The following is a 25,864-nucleotide window of genomic DNA, read 5'->3' as shown; positions in this document are numbered from 1 at the left end:
CCAATGATAATTATCTAAAACACAGCAGGCTAAGTTCTCCGTGGGGAGCTGGGCAGGATCAGGTGTAAATAGCCTGAGTGAGGACATGGGCTGAGAGTCCTGCCTACCCCAGGCAGAGGAGGAAGTGGCATGGAAGTGTCATTCCTATCCAGGCAACTTCTTCTAGGGAAACACTAGCCTTGAGCTTGGGAGAAATACTCAGGGGTGAGCCCAGGGAAGCCTGCCCCAGTGTGCCTGACTTTCTCATCATAAACCCTGCCTAGAGCTCATTCTGGTGAAGGAAGAAAAGAAAGAAGCTGGCAAGAAAAGTTGAACTACAACCAGCAATGGCAGTGCACCTGGCACCAGAGCCCCCTAGTCCACCTCTAATTTTAATAAGAGATTTAAGGTGAAGTGAAGGTTATGAAATATATAAACAGCCTAAGACATCGAAGGCTTAACCTAAGACCACAACTGCCATTTTTCCTGGTCCATCGCCATACCACACAGAAAGAGTTGGATCCTGTAACGGGAGGATGCTGGTGATGAGGTCGCCGCTGTGAATAATGACTTGCTCATTTCTCAGTTCCTGAGCTTCTAGGCAGGAACTGGCTGTTTATTTGACTGGAAGACTCTGTGATTTACCTTGCTTGGGAATCCCAGGAATATCTTCAAAGGTGAGAGTCCGTAGTGAAGGTCTCCAGAATGCATACGACTCCACAAGGGCTTCCAAACCCATTCTAAATGGAAGGATCGGGAGGGGGGTGGACAAAAGAAGCTGCGTTAGGAGCACTGGAGCCTTCCTCAGCAATAAGCAGCTCAGAAAGCAGCGGTGGTGTTGACTTTGGCAAGTGAGAAGCTTGGCACAGGCAGAAAGAAATGCTTCAGAGATGGGCTACCATTCTGTCACTAGGGCACAAGAGGATGACCACCCAAGAAGTCCTGTTAATGTTAGACAACTAAGCCGACCTCGGAGGATAAAAGGCTGTCCCCTTGGGCTAAGTTGAGGTGAAGAATGGCCATCCTAGCTGATGTGACTCCAAGGCTATGCTGTGATCGGGAACCGACCCCCTCTCCCTGTTACATTACTTCCTCTCTCTGGTGAGGAAGTCTCTGCCACAGAGCATGCCCTGTGAAGCCACCTCTTTCCTAAGAGACATTTCTGTCCATCATTCGTTGCCTCAGCGGCCAGCTTAGGGGAGCACTCATCCAAAGAAAACTGATTACTCTCTCAGGGACTTGATCTCCATCACATCTGGGGTGGCCAGGGTGGGCTCTCACCCCAGCAACAGGAGGTCTGAGGGGTGGGGCAGCACTGGCCTCTCAACCCAAGATGCAGGAGGATGATAAGAAGGTGGTCTCACAGGGCGGTAGGGAATACAGAGCTAGGATTAGCATCAAACATTATTTTTAAATTCCTGCATACCCTTAAAGGATGGACACTTAACGAGACAGAACAAATTGATTATGGACTATTTACATGATATATGCATATTTTAAAACAAGGGCAACTACTCTAACTACAGATATATGTGTATGTATCTCCTACCTTAAATGATTCAGAGTCTTCCCCTCCTTATATCAGATAACTAAGTCCTCTAGGTTCTGGAAATGAGGCCCTTCATTTAACTAGCCCATTCTCAAGACCTCACCACTCTTCCCTCAACCACCTCAGCCCCAAACAATTTATTAATGTAGATACATTGTGCTTTTCATGAAACATGTAGCTTCACTGTAGGAAATAGCTGCTTCCTGCATGTCAAACAATACTCAGACATCTCTTGTGATTGTTAGATACAGTTTTATTTAATATACATATGTAATCTGTGTTTAATGTAGATATTAAAGATAGGTCCATCTCTAATAGCTTAGACTCAGTGCACTACCTCCTCTGCCTTCCCTGCATCTCTAAGTCGGAAACTATGACGTAAGACTACCAGTAAAGGACCTTCCCTCCCCCCAACAATAAGAGTGGTAAGCAATGTGTGCAGATAAAAATCATCTAACATGACCTGCCCTTCTCTACTAAGGTTTTGCACATTGAATTTGCTTCTATAGAGCAGCGGTTTTCAACCTGTGGGTCACGACCCCTTTGGTGGTCAAACGACCCTTTCACAGGGATCGCCTAAGACCATCGGAAAACACATATATAATTACATATTGTTTTTGTGATTAATCACTATGCTTTAATAATGTTCAATTTGTAACAATGAAATTGGGGGTCACCACAACATGAGGAACTGTATTAAAGGGTCGTGGCATTAGGAAGGTTGAGAACCACTGCTATAGAGTGATCAGGGTACAGACTCATTAATTTGTTGATTTCTGTTATGACTCCATAAGGAGCATTACTATTTCATCTTAGTGATGGGAGACAGCTATGTGGGTGTGCATGGGTGGTGTGGTACATGCACAGGCTTGCATACATGAACCCTCTTCATAGGAGACACACATGGACCTGACTCATTTCTGAAGTCACAGGTTCATTGGGATCCTGCTCTGGGAACACTTCCAAGAGCCATCCAGTTTCACACAGGTGCTAGTACTGGGCACAGAGTGGACCTGCACGGACCTTACCTGGACTGGACTGAGAGAGAGGAGCAGACTCTGGCTCCAGCTGCAATCAGTGTGCCACAGAGAGCAGTGTTAAGGACACTGGATTGAGGGTCAGGAGAATTGAATTGAGACTGAAACACTAAAACTCACCATGTGACCTTAAGCAATTGTTCTAACCTCACTGGATGTCAGCTTCCCACAAAGTGAGGATTAGACTACAAAAGCTTTGAATCCTGTCCTAGCTCTAAAGTTGTTTGCTATTAAGTGATTTTTCGCAAACCAGACATCATATCTGTGGCTGAACCACAAGCCAAATCCAAGACCGCTCTGCTGAGTAACATTTTGTGTACATTGAAGTATTAATTAGGGGGGAGTTTGGCAGCCTGTATGTAGCCTCCATGTCATTTAATACTCTACTATCAAATGCTAGGTGCTATTTAGCTGATTACTCTATATTTAGCTTATACCAGTGGTCGGCAAACTGTGGCTCGCAAGCCACATGCAGCTCTTTGGCCCCTTGAGTGTGGCTCTTCCACAGAATACCACGTGCGGGTGCGCACGTACAGTGCGATTGAAATTTCGTGGCCCATGCACAGAAGTCAGTATTTTGTGGAAGAGCCACACTCAAGGGACCAAAGAGCCGCATGTGGCTCATGAGCCACAGTTTGCCGACCGCTGGACTAATACTAAATTTGTATGACTTTCTAAAAAAAAAGCTATTTTGAATGTTAGGACACAGTTTTGTATAAAACTGTTTTTTATTACCACATAGATGAGTTTCAGTAATCATAGTTTTAAATATTAAAGATACCAAAGTGGTCATGAAGCGGTCTCAAAGGAGATTAACTAAGAGATAATTAATGAACAGCCACCAGACTTAAAAATTTATTAACTATAGAAATGAGCATTACTGCATTACTTGCGTTAGCAGCGTACACTTTATTATGCTTCAAACACAAATCCATAGACTAAATTCTTGTGGGGGGGGGGGGGGAAGGGGAGCTATTGATCATCCCAAACACAGACGCCCTAAGTTTTAAAGAGAGGTTCTGAAGGTGACATATCTACAAGTGATCTAATTTGGAGCTATTGATATTTTTCTTGAGGCTGCTGTTTCACACTGCAAGTTCCAGAAAGGATTTGAAATATTTTGCAGGAAACAGTTATAAAATATTTATTAGCTGAATCTGGACCTTTTTTTTAAAAAAAAAAGCCTTCATTTTCTCCAGTAATGGAGACTTTTCCTGTCTAGTTAAAGAAAAGATAAAAGGCACCTCCTGCAGGAGTGTAGCCAAGGCGATAATTTATACAAGATGCCTTTGAACAATTTCCACATTTTATCACCACCCTAATTTATGCTATCAAATGGCCAAGTTTATTTAGTAAAATGGTTATGTTTTTCCTGAAGTATTTAAAGAGAAGAAATTTTTGTACCTTCCTGAGTAAAAAATTTTATAGGGTCAAACCTAAGGCCTAACTGAAGAATGAAACTATTCTCAGCACATAAATTCTCTTTCACGTAGCAAATGTCTTGCAGGAGAGCTTTTAAGAGCTGAAGCTACTGATTCCTATAAAATAGGCTGTACAACCGTAAATAGCCAGGAAGGGATAATTTTTAATTAAAGCAAATTGTTTTATAAAGTTTAAAAAATCACAAGTCCATGTTTATTTCTTATCTTGCTTAATTTGTTTATTTCATATATAGGGGAAAATAAAAATAGAATTTGCATTAAAAATTAATAACAAGAGCAACAGAACCAGGGATAGTAAAGAAATATATTGAACTTTTTTTCATGGGCTTTCTTCTCTAATATATATATAATATCACTCCTCCCTAAAGCCCTCCACATCAATGTACCCTCCAAGTTTTAAATATAATTCAGGTTCTTTTTTTTTAAAAAAAGGAAAATATTACATAAATTAGAAAGCTTTAAAGCTGATCAAATTCTCTCTTCTCCAGATAAGTGCCTTTTGCATGTATCAATGGAAAATGTTAAAATCAAATATTTTTAAATGTGGAATATTGGTTTATAGATATTTAACATTCCAAAATGAGCAATGAAGAGCTTAAGTATGAGAAGCAGAAGAAATAATTTTACTAAGAAGAAAAGTGAAACTATTCATTTCACAACCAAGAAAGCTATGTATAGGCTCAACGTGTTTGCCCTATACTAAATTATTGTTTAAACATTTGAAGCAAAATAAAATTTTTAAAGTTTTAGAAAATTTAAAAAGTGTTAACACATAATTCATTATTTTATGTAGATCCATTAAAAACTCTAAAAGTTTTAAAGTCAAGAAAGAAATAGTAGTAAGCACCATGGATGCCATGCCTCTATACTCCTGAAACCTCCAAAGGGAAGGAAAATATCCATCTTACACCTAGCATTTTTACCTCACCAAACAATAGACTTCGTAGCTGACTTTCACCAAAGCCACTGATTTTTTTTCACTGACCAAATTAAAAAACAAACAAACAAAAAACCCAACCAGATGCCTTTGCATTATGCTGATGTTTATAGAAATCTTTCCGAAAACTTATCATATGCAGCCTATCATCTCACTTCTACTTGTAGGTTTATTCACTATTATTATCTACCCAAACTATGCCTTTGAAAATATTTTTAAATTTACTGCTTCAACAATGAACCAACAGTGTGTAAGCAGTGTGATCCCCCCGGGTCACAGCAGTGAGGTCTTGCTTAGAGCTTGTCTACTGGAGAATGTGGACACGGTTCGTGGCTGTGTACTCTCCATTCCTCAGTGATGCCCTCCTGAAGTTTCAGTGAATTTTAATAAATGTATTCTCTGCTTTTAAAAAAATTAATTACAAAACTGAAATGTATGCAAGACTCTTAACTGAATAAATACTATTCAGCTCTAACCAAAACCACTAGAAGATTCCACCAAAGTATTTGTCAAATTAGAAGAGGAGTCCTCCCAGAGGCTCCCTTCAGTCTACCTCACCAGTAGCCATCTCCCTTTCTAAACTATTCAACCTTCAGGAACTCCTCTGAAAAGCAAAGTTCACCAGGAGCCAATGTAACATAACAAAAGCCAAGCAAAGTTTTTCTCCACATTGAAACAGACATCTAAAAACACAGAATAATTTCAATACAGCCATATCGTAGCATAGGAACACATGCAAATCTTCCCACACAGTGAAGAATTGCAGAGGGAAGCCCTATTATTAGTCTTCTTGATCTACCTGCACTAAGTTAAAGGCTATTCTACAAGTAGTATTTTAGTTGCCTTTTAGTTCTCACATTGCATGGTGCCTAAACGACGCCATTGCATTGAAAGATGAAATCAAGTCTCTGCAAGCACTTGAGTGTATTCTGAGAAAAGGTCTTTACACCTGCCTTGCCCAATTAATCAGCTGAAAGAACTAAAAATCTGGGCTACTACCTGAGTGTTTTCTTTCTACAATTTTAAATGACATTGTTCCTAAAATAAGATAATTGGGAATTTTGGCTTCATATAGACACAACCTATCAATATCAAGTTTTCAAAGAGTAGTAGAATAATTTCTGGAGTAAAGTAATAAAAATTTCTCAAATACCTTTTTAAAAACAAAATGCTTCTAAAGACATTTAACTCAAAGCCTTACCCTGAAAAGGCATCTGGAGAACGTTAGTCTGTTATTACTCTCTACTACTATCAACAGTTATTTTAGAAAACGTTGCACTGAACTGTACTGGAATAAAATCATATCAATAAATTCAAAAGCTCTTGGCACACAGACTAGGGTGATCTGCTTTTTGATAAAAGTAATAGAGTGGAATTCATTATTGTAGCTCTCCCACTTAGTACAAACACCATAAAACACGACACAGAAAAAATAAACAAGTGTGTGGCTGTCAGCAGAGCCAAGACAAATTTGGAAACTAAAGAACATCAGCTCTCTTGGCAATGGGGAGTAGTTTCATATACAAGTTGGAAATCTGAGGGAACAAGAGACCTGCCATATTCCGAAGACAGAATCAATAGATAGTTGTGACATCACTAAGCAAATTTTAAACCAAGAGCAGATGCAGAGAGGATATGGACTTGGATATGGAAGCCCCTGGACCTGTAAGAGCAGCCTTCCTTACGGCCCGGCCCCTTCAGGGGAACATGTACTATACCCCGGCATCACACATCAAAGTTCACCTTAAGAATGGGCAGGTCACAACACTACACCCCAAAAGTAAGTTATAAACAAGGCCCAATAGTATTAACAAACTTAAACCCTCATCAGAAATGGTTTCCTAACCATGTAAGTAAGTTTATTTACTTTGTAATGGAAAGGTAACAATAAAAACAATCAAATATATTTACCACAGCCAGAATGTTCTTCACTAAGACTTACCTGTTGCGCCCAGAGTCTCGGAAGCCTTTGGCAAATGGATTCCTATCTATCTTCAAGCGAGTAATCTGCAGAGTGAAGAGAAAAAATCACATTGAATCTTATTATAAATGCCAAGTAAGGTTATTAAAAATGGAAATGAGGGAAGAACTACAAATAATTCCAAAATTAAATGTCAGATGATTCTACTGTGTTCCTCCTTTCCCATGTATTTTATTATTTTAGCAGCAAAGCTAGAAGAAAATTTCAGAAATCATCCAAATGTTTATCTGCTATGAAAAAGCATTCCCCACCCCTAATTCAAGTGCTGTGAATAAAGTTTGTTTTGCTGTTAATATGCCTAGAAAAGGAGATAACTTGCCCTTTGTTTTCCCATCTCTCTGAACTAAAGTTCTTCCCTTTAACTCTGTGATAGAGTTGAATCCTGCTTCTCTTACAATGGTAGTGATGGGAAACAGCTCATCTCCAACTTCAATTTAACAGCCATTTATATGCCCGAATGTTGTTGAGCTCCTGCATATTCTTCTCTCCTTCAGAGTTAGGTAATATACATTCCATTAACTTTTCTGCCTATTTTTCTGTCTCTCCTTGAACCATCTTTATGATCTCATCTGAAAATCTTACTTGTTCCTCTTTTATCTATGGAGTCCTGAACTCACCAGAGTACTTAACCAGCAGTAACCACTATTTGAAGCTTCTAATGGGATTACGTCTTATGCATGTAGTAGAAATAAATGATGTTTTAATTTTAACTACAGTTCTAACTTGTTGACTCATAACCAGCTTTTTTCCCACTCAGACCCCAAGATTTGGGCGGGGTGGGGGGGGGGGTATATTTACAAATAGTCTAATCATCTCCATTAAAAATTTTTTTTTGTCATATCATCTTGCAATTAACACTAGTAAACGGCATCTCATCTATTTCTTTCCAGATCTCCACTTTCCCCAGAGGAATTTACAGCCTACTTTCTAAGAAGCACAGCATGCTTTGTTTCCTCTGTTCCTTGGTTTAGCAGAATCTACAAAGTTGATGAACATACTTCTCACTGTACCATTTTGGTTGAGGACAAACGAACACTGTTGGATAACACTAAGGCAAAGAAAGGCATCTTTGGAAAGTCACCTTCAATGTCCCTATATAGTCCTGTGTGTGCTCTCAGCCATCCTCCAATCAGCCATGTAACACCGGAGACATATGAGTTCCATATGATAGGCTTTTAGTATGTCGATAAAACTACATTATAAATTACATAATGTAAGGGTTTGCCAATTAATTTATTGTGTCTGCCACTCTCTCATGGAAGGAATTCTTTATAATTCATTATAGCTCAATTCTGTGTTCATTAAATAATGTTTGAAAAACATTAAATAATTTAAATATATTTAAAACAGTATTTTTTAAAAAGAGTACAGATTTATATAATGGTACCATGTCTAAACAAAGACCTATGGCACAATTAACATTATCATCATTTTTATTACTGACATCACATCTATTGAGTGCATACCATGTATGCTGTACTAAGAGTTTTATGCATATTATTATGTTTAATTCCCATAGCAACTCATATGTAGTTATTATCCCAATTTTATGTTTTCTTTTAAACTGAGGCTTAAGTATCCTGTGATCATAAAGTTTCTTGGTGGTAGAACTGGGCTGGGACCCCAGACTTTAGAGCCCATGCTCTTAACCACCAGGCTAGGTTGCTTACCAATTTTCCATAAGTTCTTCAAAATAGCAGCTAGGAAGTTTAAAAATAAACATGATTGCATTTTATCATTATCTATTTCCCTTCTTTTAATTTTTCTACTCTCTTAATCAATTTGTCAGCATTTGTTAAGTGGTGTTAGTCACCAACATGTACCAAGAGCTCACTGTATCTCATTTATTGTGTCACAGAGGCTGGGAGAAAACAAACAAACAAACAAACAACAACATTTAACTCAGTTAATTTTTGTGTGTTTGAGAAAGAGACAGTGACAGAGAAAGAAAATGAAATGGAGTGGGTACTAAATGACTCTGCTCTTTTCTCCACATGCATTATATTTTTCCTTTAAAATATTCATTTTCTGCACCTAACATATATTTTAAGAATAGCTTCCTAATTGTCTCTAGCCCTTCCAAGGGTTAATTTCCTGTTGCTTCCGAAGAGCCTGCAGAAAGGCCTGACAATGTGAGTGTGAGAGGGCAGGGGACCCTCGGCAGTGGGACTGGTGCCTGCACAGGGATGAGAGTGGATGAGCCTCTCCGACTTAGAGGGGGTCATACAGGACGGGATCCACATCTCCTCAGAAGCTTTAAAACAACAGAAACCACAACAGAGAGATTATAAAGCCTTAAACTTTTAACTGAGATGTATAGAAATTGAAAGAGAAACGGAGATCTAAAATAATTCTGCTGACAGCTGACATTCTTTTTAAAAATGTACCACACACCACATCAGCCTCAACTGCATCCCCATTTCTTATAAAAACTGACCAGAACTGCATGGATTAAATAATTGGTTTGATTGAATTCTCCACCTACTTAATACAGCCTTAAAAATACATGTATGCTTACCCAAACAGACAAGAAATATTTCATTTATCAATTTATTCCCAAATTTAGGAAAGGATTATTCCATAATTGCTGATCTCTCAGGCTATAAACATATGCATCACCTTCTATCACAATTAAAGTGCATCTTGAAAGAAACCGCCCTTTTTGTAAATATCCCCAAATAACTAAAAAGGATAAATGCTTCTGAAAGATTTCTCATTATACGTAGGTTGTAGTTTTAAAATAAGGTGAACTACCGAATCCCATGCTCTCTGATACAATTCACTTTTCATATTCCACATGTCTATTTCCTAGACAATACACACACTTTCTAAGTTTACTATGACATCATGATTCAATATCTCAAAATGGAAAGTAAACCTACACTGTCAGTCTTGAGACACATTCTTGTCTAAAAAAAATCCTCAGTAGACTAGTCTTACTTGAGGACTCATGAATAAATAATTTTTACTACGATAAATATACCCTGAACATCATCTACGACAAATGCTTTCTGGCAATTCATAATGTTTAGATACAGTAAAAGGAGAGCTAGCTTTCTATTTACAACTGAAATGAAAGTCTAGAAAGATACCAATTCTTAGAACAATACCTGCTGATTCTGATAGGCCGTGACGGTGGTGAAGACAGTTTCGGGAAAGGAGAAGGCTTTCACTCCCTCCCCAGAAGGCACAGGCTTGATGGGAGAAAGGTCATCTCCACAGTCTTTACGGATGACGTGGACGCGTGGTTGGTATTTGTGCATAGAATGAAGAATAATCTATGTCAAGGAAAGAAAAGCCAAATTCATCAGGAACTTCTGCCCAATCTCAACACCATGACTAAATATTTAATATGTAAATTAAACCACAGTTGGAAATTAAAATTTCCAAGGATGCAGAAAGGCCAATTTAATAAAGTATATCAAAATTGGAGAAGGAGAGCTAGGAAGTTATCTGTTAAATGTGCATAAAAATACAAAAAAAAAATCATTATTTAGGTGAAACCCAGTGTGTTTAACATCAAATTTTCTGTTTCTAAAAATACAAAAATAAATTCACAAGTATTTTACTTATAATGAGCCAAATTGGAACACAGAGTTGAAACCAATAAAACTAAAAGTGAGATTGAAATGATTATTTAAATTCCAACATACCCATCCCCTTAAAAAAATAAATATCTCACACCAGGGTTTTCTTCAGAGAACATTCTTCCCCCATTAATGACTGCAACATGTCTATTCAAGGGCAAAGGGAACTTTAAGGATACCCCCAAGGTCTGCCTTATGTGTGGTTCACGAAGTCTCTTGTTTGTCTAGAGAGCCCAGTGTCCATGCCTCCATCACAACAAGGCTTTCAAAACCCCAGACACTTGGGGATAGGAAAACTGGTGCTCTCAGACTCTGCTGGGGGAATCTGATAATATGCTCCAACTACCTCCTACCCAGGGATTCCACTTCTGAGAATTTATCCTAAGGAAATATTCAAAATCCAGAAAAGCATTTCATGTACAAAGATGTGCAATGTGCCCTTTCCAACAGTGGAAAAACTATAAAGCACTCACCTAAGTAGATTGGTTAGGTTAATGAAAGACAACACAACTGGATATGGTACTATTCAGCCATTACTAATGCAGTTTAGGACATTTTTAACCACATAGTAAAATGTTTCCTTTTCAATCTTACACGATATAAAAGGACCCAAGTTGTTTATAAACTAATCAAAACTATATAAAAATAGACAGTAAAAAGGACCCATACCAAGATATGAACAGTGATCATCTCCGAATGATGGGTTTATGGGTGAATTTTTTTTTCTTCTTCTTCTTTATATGCTTGCTTTCAAGGTTGAGGAAGTGGGGTAAAGAAATAGCCTCACCCAAGAGGATTTTCTATTTGCTGCTGGGGCTCCATATTCATGAATGGGTTGAGTTAACAAGCCTCTATCTTCCCTAAACTATACAATTTGAATTCAGGTTTGGGGGTGTTTCCTCTCAGGTTTGGAGAGGAAATGCTTAAACAAAAGTCTTGGAAAAATACAGTGGTTGACCTACCTCATGGTTTTCAGGATTCAAGTAGTTTAGTAAGCCAAACTCAGACGCTTTGGTCAGCCAAACACGAAGAGCCCTCTACTGGGACAGTGCATTGCTGCCACAAGGGGATGTCTTTACACTCTGGTGGTAACCAACACTGTGGTGAGGTTTTTTTTGTTTTGTATTTTTACCCTATAATTCCCTTTCTATTAGGGGAGGAAATGTGTGGATGACAGACATGCCTAAGGGGGAGGCAGCATAAGTATGAGGAAAGGAGAAGAACGGATGGCGGCCCTCAACATCACCTGGGGATACTCTGCAACCTCTAGGAAAGTCTCGTTCCAAGTCTAACAAAAGACAGTTTTCAGTAACCCATTAGGGGCCCACAAAATCAATTTTCTACCAAAAATGTTTAAAATAAATGAAATTATAAAATAAAGCAGAAAATAGAGTGTGCTACTTGTAGTAAGGGTAAGTATTGTTTTGCAAAACATTGTTTTCTGTGTGCACGTGGTCGTACCATAAAATGTATGTCTGACTATGAGTCAAGTGAAGATCTGAAAAACACAGAAGCGAGATTTAATTCTAATGATCAGCAACTTCCAGAGCAGAAGAAAAACTGGAGAAAGCTACTTCACATTAAAAAACTAATTAAGTGCATAACTAATTTCAGAAGACTACAGTGAACTGACTTGAAATGAAGGAAATGAAAACTGATTTGAGTTTCTGTTTACCAGTCAATGAAAAGAAGGTTCCTGTTTTATGAAGTATTTGTTCTCTCAAGAAGACTTCTCCACATAGCTATCTACGTTTTAACTTTATTTGTCTATATCCTTATCCTTAGTCATCAAAATGACTTAAGGTGAGGTATACTGAGGTAGGATACAGAAATAGCTGATCTATGCCTATGTTTGCACATTAAAGGACAACTGCCAATAAAAATCTCAAGATTAATTAAGCAAAATAATTTTCAGTATTCTCTATGGGAATTTAATATATCCCTGGAAAATTTTAGGGAATGCTAAACAAGCCTCAGTTCTTCTTTATAACATAGCATTATTTGATCTTTAATGAACTATCAAACTTTTAATGATGAGCAGTCAATAACACTTTGCTTATTTAATAGAACAAGTAGAGCAAGGAGAACCACTGGCCTCATAAACAAGGAGAGCACAGTGATAATGCCCATCACCGAAACTCAAATAATTACATCTGATCTGCATGTTCCATGCTCTCTGCTCTATTGAGCTGGAGGATTTCTTTTCTTTTTGGCATTACGTAGTAGGACAGATATCTCGTGGGCCTATCTCCATAATACAGAGTGCAGCTTTTCAGGTTCAGACACATTTTTTTCCCATTTTAAACACACTAGGCTTGAGTCAAAAGAAGCATGATATTACTTATTTCTGATCTGATGGGACGAAAATGCCTGTGGCTTGACAGACACGCCAAGCTGTACCTTATAAAACAGCTCAATAGGGAAACACTACCTGCTGACTCTGGAAATTTTCTAAATGACCTAAATTCAGTGTTGATACAAGTCAAGCAAAGTACCAATGAAGAGAGATAACAAAAACCTGGCTCCCTGTAATTTTGGTGATACCAAGCAATGGCTCACTTTAAATGGTAGGGGTCAATGCAATAACCTCAAGTTGCCAGCTCCACAGCAAGGCGACCTTGGTTTTGTTTAGGCATGAAGCTGTATATAAAGCACTCCTTAGAATTATGTACTTCCAAGTGAACCAGCTTCATTTGATTCACTCAAAATTCTCTGGTTCCAACATAACCCATGAGGAAACTAAGCCTCAGAGAGCCAAAGTGACTTGCCCGCTAACATGAACGCGTTGGACCTCTAAGCTGTTACAAGTTCTTTCCATCAAGATCTTAGAAACCTCCCCTGTAATACCTTGCTTCCCCATTGCATTTTCAAGCAGGGAATGAGAAGATTATGAGGGTAAACTTAGAGGTAGGGTTCCTCTATATCATTGAATCCTCAGCAGTTGGAAAACAGACCCTTTCCCAGGTACCCTGGCTGTGGCTGCCTGGCCATACTTCCTGCCAAAGCAGGGAGGTACACCTGTTAAATTTCTTCTAATGAGGTTAAAGGTACAACTGTTAAGTGTCTTCTAATTCTTCAGGAAAATGCTCATCTAAATGTTTCCCTCTAGAGCAGTGATGGCGAACCTATGACACGCGTGTCAGAGGTGACACGCAAACTCATGTTTTTGGTTGATTTTTCTTTGTTAAATGGCATTTAAATATATAAAATAAATATCAAAAATATGTTTGTTTTACTATGGTTGAAAATATCAAAAAAATTTCTATATGTGACACGGCACCAGAGTTAAGTTAGGGTTTTTCAAAATGCTGACACGCCGAGCTCAAAAGGTTCGCCATCACTGCTCTAGAGAGCAAATGCCAGGAGAATAGGGAAACATGCACATAATGAGAAGGAAATAACCCCACCCAAGCTAAACATCTGCACCTCGGTAGACCAGTCTTGGTTTGTATACAATCCAACATAAAGCCGGCTACAGATTCTCTGAAGAGCAAGTAGGGATTATAAAGTCTTTACAACATTCAAAGACTAGCTGTGGAGCAGTGGGACATTTCCACTCTAGGTTCTTACCAATGTTCCTCTCTAAATAATTGGAAAAATGAAAAGTCACTTTGGGGAAAACCACAATGACACCTAATCTCAGATCACAGGTAAACCTAGATCCAGTCACAGCCCTGTGAGAATTTGATTCCTACAATCACTATGGTTTTACTAAAAGTTTCAGGTCTACATGAAGTTCTCACTGTATTGAACAGTTGTACATCTTTAGTATAGTAAAACTGGGAACTGGGAGGACAGAAAACAATTTAGGGGAAAAAAAGCCAAATTAGAAAATCACTTCTCATTTGAGTCCTTAGCTAGATTAGTTAGAGATTAGTATCACTTCCTTACAACTGGGGGTGGGGGACCACAACCATACAAGGGCAGAGAGGGGAGTCCCTGAGAGCTCCCTGCAGGAGGACAGGGACTTCTGAATTAGGACTCCCTACCATAATGATGCCACTGTCTTCCCAGACCTGAATCACATCAACAGAAGAATAAGAAACAAATTCCTAATCTCTAACCTAAACTCATTTGGGGCCATCAAACTGAGTAAATAAACACAACAGACAATCTCTTTAGGAAGCCTCCTCAGTCTCTCCTGGTGGGTATAAGGACACATCGGAACTTCTCTGAGCTGGCAGCATGATTATTTGTGTGCGGGTCTTCTTTCCCTATCTAGGCTCCAAGACCATGGCTTCTTATCTTACACTAGTTGGCCCAGTGCATGGATTCGTGCACATTGAAAGGAAATTAATTAGAAGAAATATTGTAATATCGCTATTCACCCTTTCTCTATAATAAAGTCAACCAAAGTCACGCTCGACAATCACAGATTGAAACACACGCATGTGATTGGCACCAGGGAGAGCTTTATATGTATCGTGCATGTGTGAGTTAACTTAGCCTTTTATATATATATAGAATAAACTTGCTTAATTAGATCTGCTTTCTGATTTAGCTAAACTTTTTCCAGTCCAGTGAAGCACCCCAACTTCTCTTTCAGGTAATTGTTAGCAACACAGCAATAAATATCAACACAAAGCATGTAGATCACGCAGGGGAAATAAAGGGTAAAATATTTAACTGCAGCAGTGTTTGACTACATTCTGTGCAGTCAGAAAACCTGAAGTCATTTTCAAGTTCCACCATTTCTTACTTCTTTTCAGTCGGGTCAAGTTTCTAAACTTTCTAAATCTCCGTTTTTCAGCTAATGAAAAGAAAATAGAATTCTACCGAATCTCCTATCTACCTACTCCAGGACTTCTGTGAGGATCAAGTGAAATGAGGCACATGAAAATGCTTCACAGACATTTGGTTAAAGTGTAAAATGTTTGCACCTGGCTATAAAACAAGTCATGTTCCTGGGCTGAAGAAACTCCAAGGAGGGTAGTTGCTAGGGAGAGGAAGCTGGGTGTTGCTAAATGATGTCATTATCCTGTGCCCTCAGCGGCCGTTTCTGGGCTAGGCTGGGCTGTGGGCCACAATTTGCGCCATGGGGTCTTGGCAGTGTTGACTGCGATTTGGTGTGCTGTTGCTCCAGGGTGGTGGTGGGGCCTATGTTCCACTTGGGAGAAGCCAAGTGTCGGTTTGTTGGGGCCAGGTCTGTGGTGCCATTTCTTTTTAAATGGCCAGTGCACATCACAGCAGCTCTTGCATTGAGCGTCTGCCCCCTGGTGGTCAGTGCATGTCATAGCTACTGGTCGGACAGTTGGTCGGACAGACACTTAGGCTTTTATAGAGATTTTACAAAGCCTTCAAAAATATGTTTTTACAAAAAGAGCATTTTCTCTCCTACATTCTCTTCTAGTATCAACTGATCCAATACATTTTTACCACTTGCCAAGGCAATATTTTTTGTTCCCAAAATGCATAAATATATGTCTTTCTTTCCTTGTTCCCCACACATATTGTCTCCCTTTATTAAAGTATTATATCTACCACAACTTTACAAGAAAAATTTCACTGGTAGATGACACACTTATCTGACTATTTTGCCTATTTTCTGCTATGTTTTTGTTTTTCCTAATAGTGAAATATAATAATCATTTAGTTATAAACAACTGAGTTTCAATTTGTAATGTTTTTTGTTTTAAACAAATACTGTGTGATAATTAATTTTATGTTTCAGCTTGGCTAGGTCATGGTACCTATATATTTGGTCAAACACCAGTCTGGATGTTGCCATGAAGGTATTTTTTTAGATGAACTTAACATTTAACTCAGTAGACTTTGAGTAAAGCAGATTGCCCTCAATATTGTAGGTGGACCTTATCCAATCAGTTGAAGGCTATTAAGAGAAAAAGACTGAAGTCCCTGAGGAAGAGGGAATTCTATCTCCAGATTGCCTTCAGACAAGAACTACATCATCAGTTCTTTCCTGGGTTTCTAGTCTGCCAATCTACCCTGCAGATTTCAAACCTACCAGCCCCAAAAATAGTATGAGCAATTCCTTAAAATAAATCTCTCTATATACATTTATATAATCCTATTGGTTCTGTTTCTCTGGAGAATACTGTTTTAAAGTCTAGTAAAATTACAAAATTAAAAAAACATATAAATTACTAGATCTATATCTAGTATTATAGATAGTGGATATTAGATATAAAGCCACTAATCTGATCTGAAAGCATCAGAACTATAAAATGATTTAAATTATTAAATTATTGAATTATTAAAAGGCATTTGTACCTTATCTATGACAGTATGTCACTTTTAGGTCCATGAAAGATACATTATTAAACTGTTGAATTCAGAAAAATAGAGTATATTTAAGCTTTTTAAAGTAACACTTAATGGCATTAATTTTTTAATTTTCTATTCCAAAAAAATAAGATCCTTCAATGGACATGTTGGCAACATATCAAGTCAGCTCCCTCAATGAGACTGAAGTCAACTGAAAAATAATTGGCATATCTCAACTGTGTAAATAAAGAATAAAAAGAAGAGAAATGAATTAACGCACTAAAATATAGGGCATGAAGTTGGATTCAGACATGAATCAACCATGCTACCTTTCTAATCTGTTTTAAATCATAAAAGGCAACAAATAAACAAAAGCATCAACAAAACAAGACAGATGTGTCTTAAAATCTAGACACTGCCTTTGTACCACAATGAAATTTGTACTTGAATGCTTTCATTAAGGTCCATTGCTTAAGTTGTTGTCTAGCAACTTGCAAATCATATCCTGTCATCACATTATTACTAGTTTATGACAGTTTACACTTGTGCTTTAAAAGATTTGCTCATAAATATGCTATCTTTATGTCACTCCTTTGAGAAATGAACTAGTTGGTTCATCATTTTATGTATGAAATACTGGTCAAAAGGCATTTTAATCTTGCATCAACCAAACCTCTCTCAAAAAATAGAAACCTAATAGAAAGAGCTAGCTTTCAACGGAAATCAGCATATATCCAGAGTTACTTATTTATTAAAATAATGTAGAAATCTTGCTTATAAACAATATCACATAAAATTAATAAGATGCTAAAATGACTATATTATTGGAATGGCTGGCTTTGACTTACATATCATATTTCAGCAGTTTTAAGACTAAAAGGAATTATTATTTTGACATATTAGATGTCATTACAAAACAATTGGGAGTTTGCAGATGGAACATTATTGAGAAGCAATGAGCCTTAGCTGGGAAAAGAACTGGATGCAGGGAGGACACAATAAATCATTATTCCGGTTAAACCAACTGGATTCATATTCAGAGTATAATAATTAGCACCTCATGGGATTTCAAACAAGTGTTTTGGCTAAATAGTCTGCCTGGGGTACTCTCGTTCTAATACAGATGTAGTTTCTTGTTTTAATATATTTAATGCTTCATAGTATACTCTAGCAACAGGCATAGTCTCTGATGCAAATACCACCTTGATTTTTCACAGCTTATGCATATGCTGATCTACCAGGAAAGTATGATCTTAGAAAAGTTCATTTCCTTCAGTCCAGCACAGTCTGGGTATGGGTGCACCATCCAATGGTGGCAAATTAGAGAGGCCATCTACTCACATGGCCTTGGTCATCCAGTTCATTGTTGGTGAGCTTTAGCTTGTCGAAGCTGATCACTTGTCTCATCCAAGTCTCCCCTGAGGCAGGCGAGTCTGGATGAATATACACCCGGGGTGGCACAGGGGAGTCAGCGTTTCCAGCCACCATCCATTTAGAGCTGTGGTAAACATACCTAAAAGGCAATGACAAGGCACAGTATGTGAACTATTGCTTTCTTGGAATCTAACTCAGCAGAATTAGACAACATTTTAAGTCTAAAATACAATCATTGGCTCTTGACATCCAAGACATTTAAAATAAGATTTCAACAACTTTAAAAGACCCCCTGAGGCAGCAGTGGCCTACTGACCACTCAAGGTGGTGTATTAAGGGTTTAGTGAAAATATGCATACTGCCACCACCATAAATGTAAGCATCCTAATTCTTATGATTATACTTATTCATGTTAGATATTTTTCAACTGATGTGAAAAACTATTAAGTTGTCAAGCTCACCTTTAAGTAAATTTCAAAAATACTTAAGAGTTATACCTAAAGGTGTCCTGCTTCTTTATCAATTCCCTTTTTTTAGGCCTATGTACAAGTTGATAAGATAGATGGCAGAAAGGCAAAAAGAAATTATCAGAAGTTTCAGTAATGTTTATTTTCATCGCAAAAAGTTCTATCTATTATCATTTAGAATTAGTTTTTCTAACTCTATCACACTACAAATTAAGGATAAAGTATTCCGTTTAATTTTTAGTTTGAATAATCATAAAATGTAGGATTTTATCTCCTACATATTTCTTTTTTTACTGTTGTAAGAAAATGCTGCAAATTATTATTAAATACCACTAATTAAAATATGTATCAAACTTTGAAAATTATGGGAGATCTAATTAATATTACTCTCCTAATTAAGAGATAAAACATCCTGTTTTGTTTGTTTATATGTATCAAAATAGTGACTCTAAAAATAATACATTTAAATCCCAATGTTTCAAGTAATCCTACATTCAGATTATTATTTGTGCTAACTTAAAACACACTAATTCAAAATCTAGAAACTAGTATGTCAATGACTAACTTAGGAATAGAAAATAAATTACTGTGCATACTCTGTTGTTTTTCTTCCAATTGTGTTTTAAAATATAACATGCAATGTAAAGAAACAATTTACAAATAGTCTCAGAGAAATCTACCTGTGTTGTATGCAATTTTTTTTAAAAAATAGCATGAAACACTTTCATAACATCTCTGGTGAGACCCTGTTTCAACCACGGTCACATATTTCACTCTATTTTGAGCTCAATATGCCTTCTATTCTTGAATTCCTTTTCTTGGAAAAAAACACAGTCACATAATTAAGAACAATTTAAAAAATTCCTTTACTTGGAATAGTGTAATTTCAATAAATAAGTTCCTAAATACACAGGCTTTTGTTAATATTAATTTTACATTCTAGTAAGTCACAATCATGTTTAACTTGATCAAATGCCACTCTCTGATAGCAGAGAATAAGCCAAAAAAAATTTTTTTCTATTAATGCTGAATAAGTTGGAAAATCAAATGCAAATCTTGGAAATGCAAAAACAACAACAAACAAAAAAATTAAAAACCTGCACTATGGATAAAGAGTTATTACCAAAATAAATAGAGTAACATTCTCTATCAAATCCTTGAAAAAGTACGCACATTGAGTAGTTCAAAAATCCATACCCACTAAGAGAAAAAATGTTACATGCTACATACAACATTCTAAATACAAATGCTAAAAACAAATTTCTTGGGAAGCAATGTAAGTGAAAGCAAATGTATGTTTTACAACTTGATCATTTAAAATTTGGTATCTTAATACTAACATTTGAAATTGTGCTTGCATTTTATGTAAAAATAATAAGAATCAGTTATGTAAAACAAACCTCCAAAATATATGGAAGAGATCTGAAGAAAGAAATATGAGACAAACTTAGTTGAGAAAGGAAATAATTTCTAAGCTTATTAAGAACTACATTATCTTCCTCCGTACAAAACCCACATAGAATATGAATTTTAAACCAAGGATATTTAAAAAATAAACTTCAATGCCTTCTAGCCTCTGTCATGCAGTAGATAATGTTATCCAAACTCCCTAATGAGGTAATTAAAATAAGCAATATAATGTATACACAAACAAAAATAATTAAACTGTCCCTTTTATTACACATTTTTTAGTATTCCATATGTGCCTGTACTAATTAAATCTATATACTTTGACACCATAAACCTGTTTCCAAAAAGCAACTCCTAAATTTTAAAAGATAAGAACCAAATCTGATTTCATTTAATAACTTACTGAATGCTCTAGGTATTTATATAAAAGAAAAAAAAAAACAGAAACAAAAAAACAAAATTTAGAGCAGTAATTTCTGGTCTCTCACTCAAAATCTTCTTTTTTTATGTTATCATTTTTAACAGAAAAATAAAAAGCATAATCATTAAAAATTATTGATTTGCTTAATTTCAGGAGAAAAAGAGCAAAGGTTGGTTTGATACTGAAGACTGTATATCCTTTCCAACTTTACTTGATGACTGCATAAATATATTCTCTTTCAAAATCCAAATAATATAGTTTTTTTAACTACCAAGCAAAAAAAACAACACTAAGGTAATTAATTCATTACCAATTTAAAGATGTCTTAATTTCATAATGAATTATGAGATTTTATTTTTCTAAATTATAAAAAAATCTTCAATCATTTTTTCAAAAATGAAAAGCCTTCAAACAGGTACAATTTTGAACATAATCAGATAAAATGAATTTATTAAAAGATAAAAATCACAAAGAAAACAAAACATTTTATTAAATATTACATATATGTACAAATTTAACATTCCTCTCAAACTTCTAATCAAAATGTGAATCAGTATAAAAAAACAACTTGGTTTAACATCGCTAAACTAGCTCCTATTAAAAGTCCTCAGTCCTTAAAAGACATTTCTGTATCTATAAAAAGCAAAACAAGAACTAAGTTTCCACATTTACTATAAAAGAAGGCATCCTCTGGGCTATTGGATCTGAAAGGTCCTGGATTGTGGTTCTGGGAATTCTACAGGCTTTTGGAAACAAACATCACAGTCACAAATCAAACAGACATAGCCTGTAAAATCTTAGTGTTTTCCTATTCTCCTCTAGCCATCCAATCACTATACCTGTATCTCTTGTTGTCCACTGGCACAATATCCATGGCAATGTAATATTGCTGGTGAGGATCTAATCCTGAGATCTTCACTCTCATTGCTGGAAACATCCGCCTATTTATAAGGAAGGGGAGGAAAGGGGTTTTGGTTTGGGTTTTGCTTGTGATAACACATGGAGAATGAATAAGCAAAAGTAATCTCCAGAATCTGAATTTTTCACATGAACAAATGTATACCATTCGCTTTGGTAATTTAATTCAAAGAATCAGAACAGGGGACATAGCAAAACCGAGGCTTTTAAATGTAATTGGTTGCACCTTATACTTGCTTCTGTGTTTACTGAAATGTCAGTATAGCTAAGAGCAAAAATAACTGTATACGTTGAAGGAGTCAAGGCACTAAAGAAAGCACTTTAAAAAAATCAATAAGCAAATTTACTTTAATAAGACAGATAATAAAATGTCCCAAATGGTGGAAATAGAAATTTTGAATTTCTGAAAGTGATAAAACATATTATACTGTGAAATTTTAAAAGGGTTATAAAAAACCACAAGGAGCCAATGTGCCATGCTATAACCAAACAATATGTTCTTTATTGAGACAGGACTTCCTGTCTGCAGCACGGTAAAGGTGAAGTGCAAAAGTTGCTTCAAATTTGAAAGGTATAGTAAAACTTCTTTATTGAAAGCAGAAACTAAGCACAATGTATATTTACCAAACCGTTCCTTCCCCTACCATAGCCTGAAAATACTTTCTCATTTAACCACACTTACTCAAAACATTGCTAATTAAGAAAAATGAAAATCTGAATTTCTCTTGGCTTCCCACAGATGCATCATAGGAGATGCTAAACTAAATGCACCTATCTTTTAAAAATGGCACAGTAGCAAGGCATACAACAGCAAATTATTGTATATAAAAAAAAACAAATAGAGCAGTTCTTTCTTTTTAAAAAAAAAAATTCATTTAATGATGTATGTCTAGGATCCTTCCAGTTAATCTAATTTTTGCCAATTTACCTTATAACACGAATTTTAGTAGTTATTTACCAAATTTTTTCCTATAACAATGCCATTAAAGACCACTTGCACAAAAAAGAAAGTCCATTATTCCTAACTAGGCATGAGAGCAGTTTAATACGCTGGTTGTTTTAGTGTTATTTCAGTGCACCTGTAAGACAAAGAGTAAAGGTCTTTAACTACATCCTTTATAAGACAACTGTTGCTTTGTGTTGTTGAAAACTGAATTTGGATCATTACTAATAGCTCTGTGAAAATGTAGAAGGTAGCATATGGATTCAATAAAATATGTTTTTGTAATTTCTAATAAGTTTGGATACTTTTATGCTATCCAGGTTTTTGCCATGTGTACTCCCTGAAAGAGTGGTGTGTGCTTTTTACCTTCCTTTTAAGGAAGATATTATTCATAGATTTCACTGCACTAAATGAACTGAAAACTTTAAAGTGCAAATATTTCGGTGCCTCCTTCAAATTACTATGATCTGGCCCCAAAATCCATTTATTTTACAGAGGAATGTGCAAATTTCACTTTCAACAAAAAACGGATATAACTTCTTACAAAAACTTTTAGAGTTCTTCAGCAAATGTAGACCAACGTGTTGGATTTCATTGAGGAAAAAATGTTAGCTTCGTAACTGCGGATCTACAAAAGTGGTTTTTAAAAATCAAGGTAACCATTTTTCAGGGATTAAGCATGTATTACCAGAGATTCCAGTGATTTTTCATCCTCGTCTAATATCAAAATAGCACAACACACCACGTTCTCACATTGCAAGGAAATCTTTTGATAAAGAACCAAAATGGGTAAATTTCAAATCTGAAAAGGCAAATTAGATTGCTAAAGAGTAAACTGTGTTGGTTAAAAGGCGAGGGGAGTAATCTGTTCCACAGTCCCAGAAGCGATAACTAGAGCCTAAATCAATGTCTGGACAGATGTAAATAGGATCACGAATCTGTAACTACCCTGCACGCAGCGTATCAATAGAACCGCTAGCATGTTGGCGGCGACCCTGATTTCCTCCTGAGCATCCAACAAGAGGGCGCCGGACTATGCCCTTCACTGAGTGCGTAGGTAGGGAAAGCCAGTCTCAGAAGTGATCCACTACCCAGGGCCTTGTCCTCTCTATACGGAAATGCTTACCGGAGACCAACCTCCCCCCAACTTCCTAACCCACCCAGGGGGTGCGGTGAGGGGCCATGCGCGACAGCTCGCCCTTTACCTGCCCGCCTTGGTGATGATCATCTCTGTGCCGATCTCGTGAAAGCGCTTCCAGAGCTCAGCTCCCTGCAGATCCACCCGCGGGGCCTGCGGTGATGGCAGCGGGGTCCCAGGCCTGGCCAGGGCCGGAGCCGGGGAGCCCTTTCGAGAGCCTCCCGGGGACGCCAGTGGGGACGAGCCCTGCAGGAAGCCGTCCTCACAGCCTCCTGGGCGGCAAAGGGTAGAGAAGGGTAACCGGTGAGGGCCCGAGAGAGGAATCTTGATGGGGAGATGGACCTCGGGAGGGAGGCTGGGGAGAAGTAAAGGACCAGGAGGAAAGGAGAAACCTTCCCGTCATCAGGTCCTTCTAACAAACAGGTCTGCCCTTAAACATCCGCACTGCCTGCCAAAGGGACGCTTGACCTCCAAGTCTCCGAGAGGCGTGCGGGCCGAGTCCACCCCACCTCCGCCCCGCCAAGGCCCCAAAATAAGCTTCGCCGGCCACCGGGGTCTGGGATGCGTGCCCAGTGGAGCCTGAGATGGACTCCGGAGTTCAGATCCCCAGTGCAAACCCCGACACACCCCGCGTCCCCCGCGTGCTGCCCGCAAAAGCCCCTAGTGCCGGGACCCTGGAGGTAAGCACCAGGGCCTTGCTTTGCAGTGGGCGTCCGAAGCGCCTGGCTTCGGGCTGAGGCTGAGGCATCCTCTAGAAACATTTCGAAATATTTCTTGCTCCGCTCTTGCCAAATTCCCCGGTCGCCCTGAGCTTTTTAACCAAACAGCTAGCTAAGGACAAGAGAAGAGCGCGGAAAGCAAGCCCACGGTCGTTGTCGTCCTTGGCAGCGGGAATCTAGAATGTAAGGGACGGGAAAGGTTCAGCTACCCCTCGGGAAACCACGTTTGCACATACACCGCCCTCTTCCTGGTTTGCCCAAATGTTTAGGGCATTCGTTCGGGTTTGGGGGGATTATACTGTCGCTCCCTCCACCTCCAAGCTTTTAACAGCTAGGAAAGAAAACAAGAGCACCCATGGGCTGGAACCCCAAGTGAGGCAGATGCCCAAAGCGCAGGTCTGCACGGCGGAGCCGCAAACAGCAGCCGCAGAGGGCGCGGACCGCCTAGCGGGCGGCGGCAGCCTAAGCAGCGTGGCTGGACGCGGCGTTTTAACCGTCTGGAGGGCGGCACGAGTTGCGCGGCGAGATGGACCCGGGCGGCGGCGGGCTTTGCGCCCTGACACCCACGGCTGGTGCGTTAGTGGCCTCCGGCGCGCAGGAACACCGCACTCCACTCGCGCACGCCCACAACTCGCAGAAGTTCGGGTTCCCCGCGGCCGTGGGGGCTGCCGGGACCCGGAGGGGACGCGCCGCGAAGTTGGGTGGGAAGGGGCCGACTCACCCGCGGCTCCGCGGGAGCTGCAGCTCAGCTCCAGGTCAGCGCAGCTGCGGGCGGGCCCGGATGCCGCCCCAGCCGGCGGCGGGAGAGCATTGCCTTCGTCTCCCTCGGGGGAGCCCTTTTCGCCACCGCGGCTGCAGCCTCCGTCCTCTACGGCCACGGCTGCCTCTTCCGCGCCCAGCTTCCGCCGCTTCTTCTGAAGCTGTTGCTGCTTCTCCGCGCCGATCAGCGCCTCCACGGAGAAGGCGTGCGCCTTAAGGCTTAACATGCTGCACGGCGAGCCCCTCCGCTTCTCGGCCATCCCCGCCGCCCGGCGCCCGCTCGCCCCTCGCTCATATACACTCACACGGGCACACACGCACACTCGCTCTCCTTCCCCCACCAAAATTTGAACGACGGCGGAGGCCTCTCGCAGGCCGAGAACTGCCCCCTTCCCCGCCGCGGGCAAAAACAAATTTGGCGTTTCCTCTTTCTCGCTTGTGTTGGGATCCGAGGAACCAGCGGCGCGCCCGCCAAGTTTCCTCTCCTCGGTCTCTCGTGCGCGCTCTCACTGATGCACTCCTTCGCTCCCACCCCTTCCACCTCTTCCTGCTCTTCCAAGATCTGCCTCAACTGATGCGCCAACGAGGACTAACAGGGGTAAAAAACACTCTGCGGACACAAATTAGGGATTGTAATTGAAATTTGTTGCCTTGATCTGTCAGCACTTCCAGTCGCGAGAGCGGTGGGAAGAACTTGCTCATTAGTGTCAATAAAGCGGCGGGGGTGGAGTACGGAGCCCTGTCAATCACCGAGAAGGCCGGCCAATCAGGAGGCGCCGACTCCGTGCAGCCCGCGCCCACTTCCTTACAAGGTTGCAAAAAACCTCGAGTGAAAAGCGCCGCCGTCTGGCTTGGACGTGCCAACCCCGGGGAGCTGGACCCGGTCAGTCTACTTGCTCCCAGCCCAGTCCAAGCCCCAGTCTCCAGCTTTCCTCACCGGGACCTGGAACCGCTGAGGTTTCTGACATTAAACCGAGA

The 25,864-nt window shown here is 39.1% G+C and overlaps 1 protein-coding gene across 1 annotated transcript in view; it reads right to left on the bottom strand.

Annotated features, from left to right (window-relative positions):
* TBX18 (T-box transcription factor 18) overlaps positions 1-25,552 on the bottom strand; it is a 29,177-nt gene extending 3,625 nt beyond the window's left edge. Inside the window, exons 1-7 of the mRNA XM_036318111.1 lie at positions 24,849-25,552; positions 23,476-23,680; positions 21,249-21,350; positions 18,079-18,250; positions 10,036-10,203; positions 6,887-6,951; positions 625-719 (exon numbers count right to left, since the gene is read on the bottom strand). Of these exons, the coding sequence (XP_036174004.1) occupies positions 625-719; positions 6,887-6,951; positions 10,036-10,203; positions 18,079-18,250; positions 21,249-21,350; positions 23,476-23,680; positions 24,849-25,146 (1,105 nt within the window). The 5' untranslated portion in view covers positions 25,147-25,552. The remainder of the gene's footprint in view (positions 1-624; positions 720-6,886; positions 6,952-10,035; positions 10,204-18,078; positions 18,251-21,248; positions 21,351-23,475; positions 23,681-24,848) is intronic.
* Between the last annotated feature and the right edge of the window lie 312 nt (positions 25,553-25,864).

Source organism: Myotis myotis, unplaced genomic scaffold, assembly GCF_014108235.1.
Source record: "Myotis myotis isolate mMyoMyo1 unplaced genomic scaffold, mMyoMyo1.p scaffold_m19_p_7, whole genome shotgun sequence".
In the NCBI taxonomy this organism is placed as follows: domain Eukaryota; kingdom Metazoa; phylum Chordata; class Mammalia; order Chiroptera; family Vespertilionidae; genus Myotis; species Myotis myotis.
This window is presented reverse-complemented; position numbering and strand designations above follow the sequence as displayed.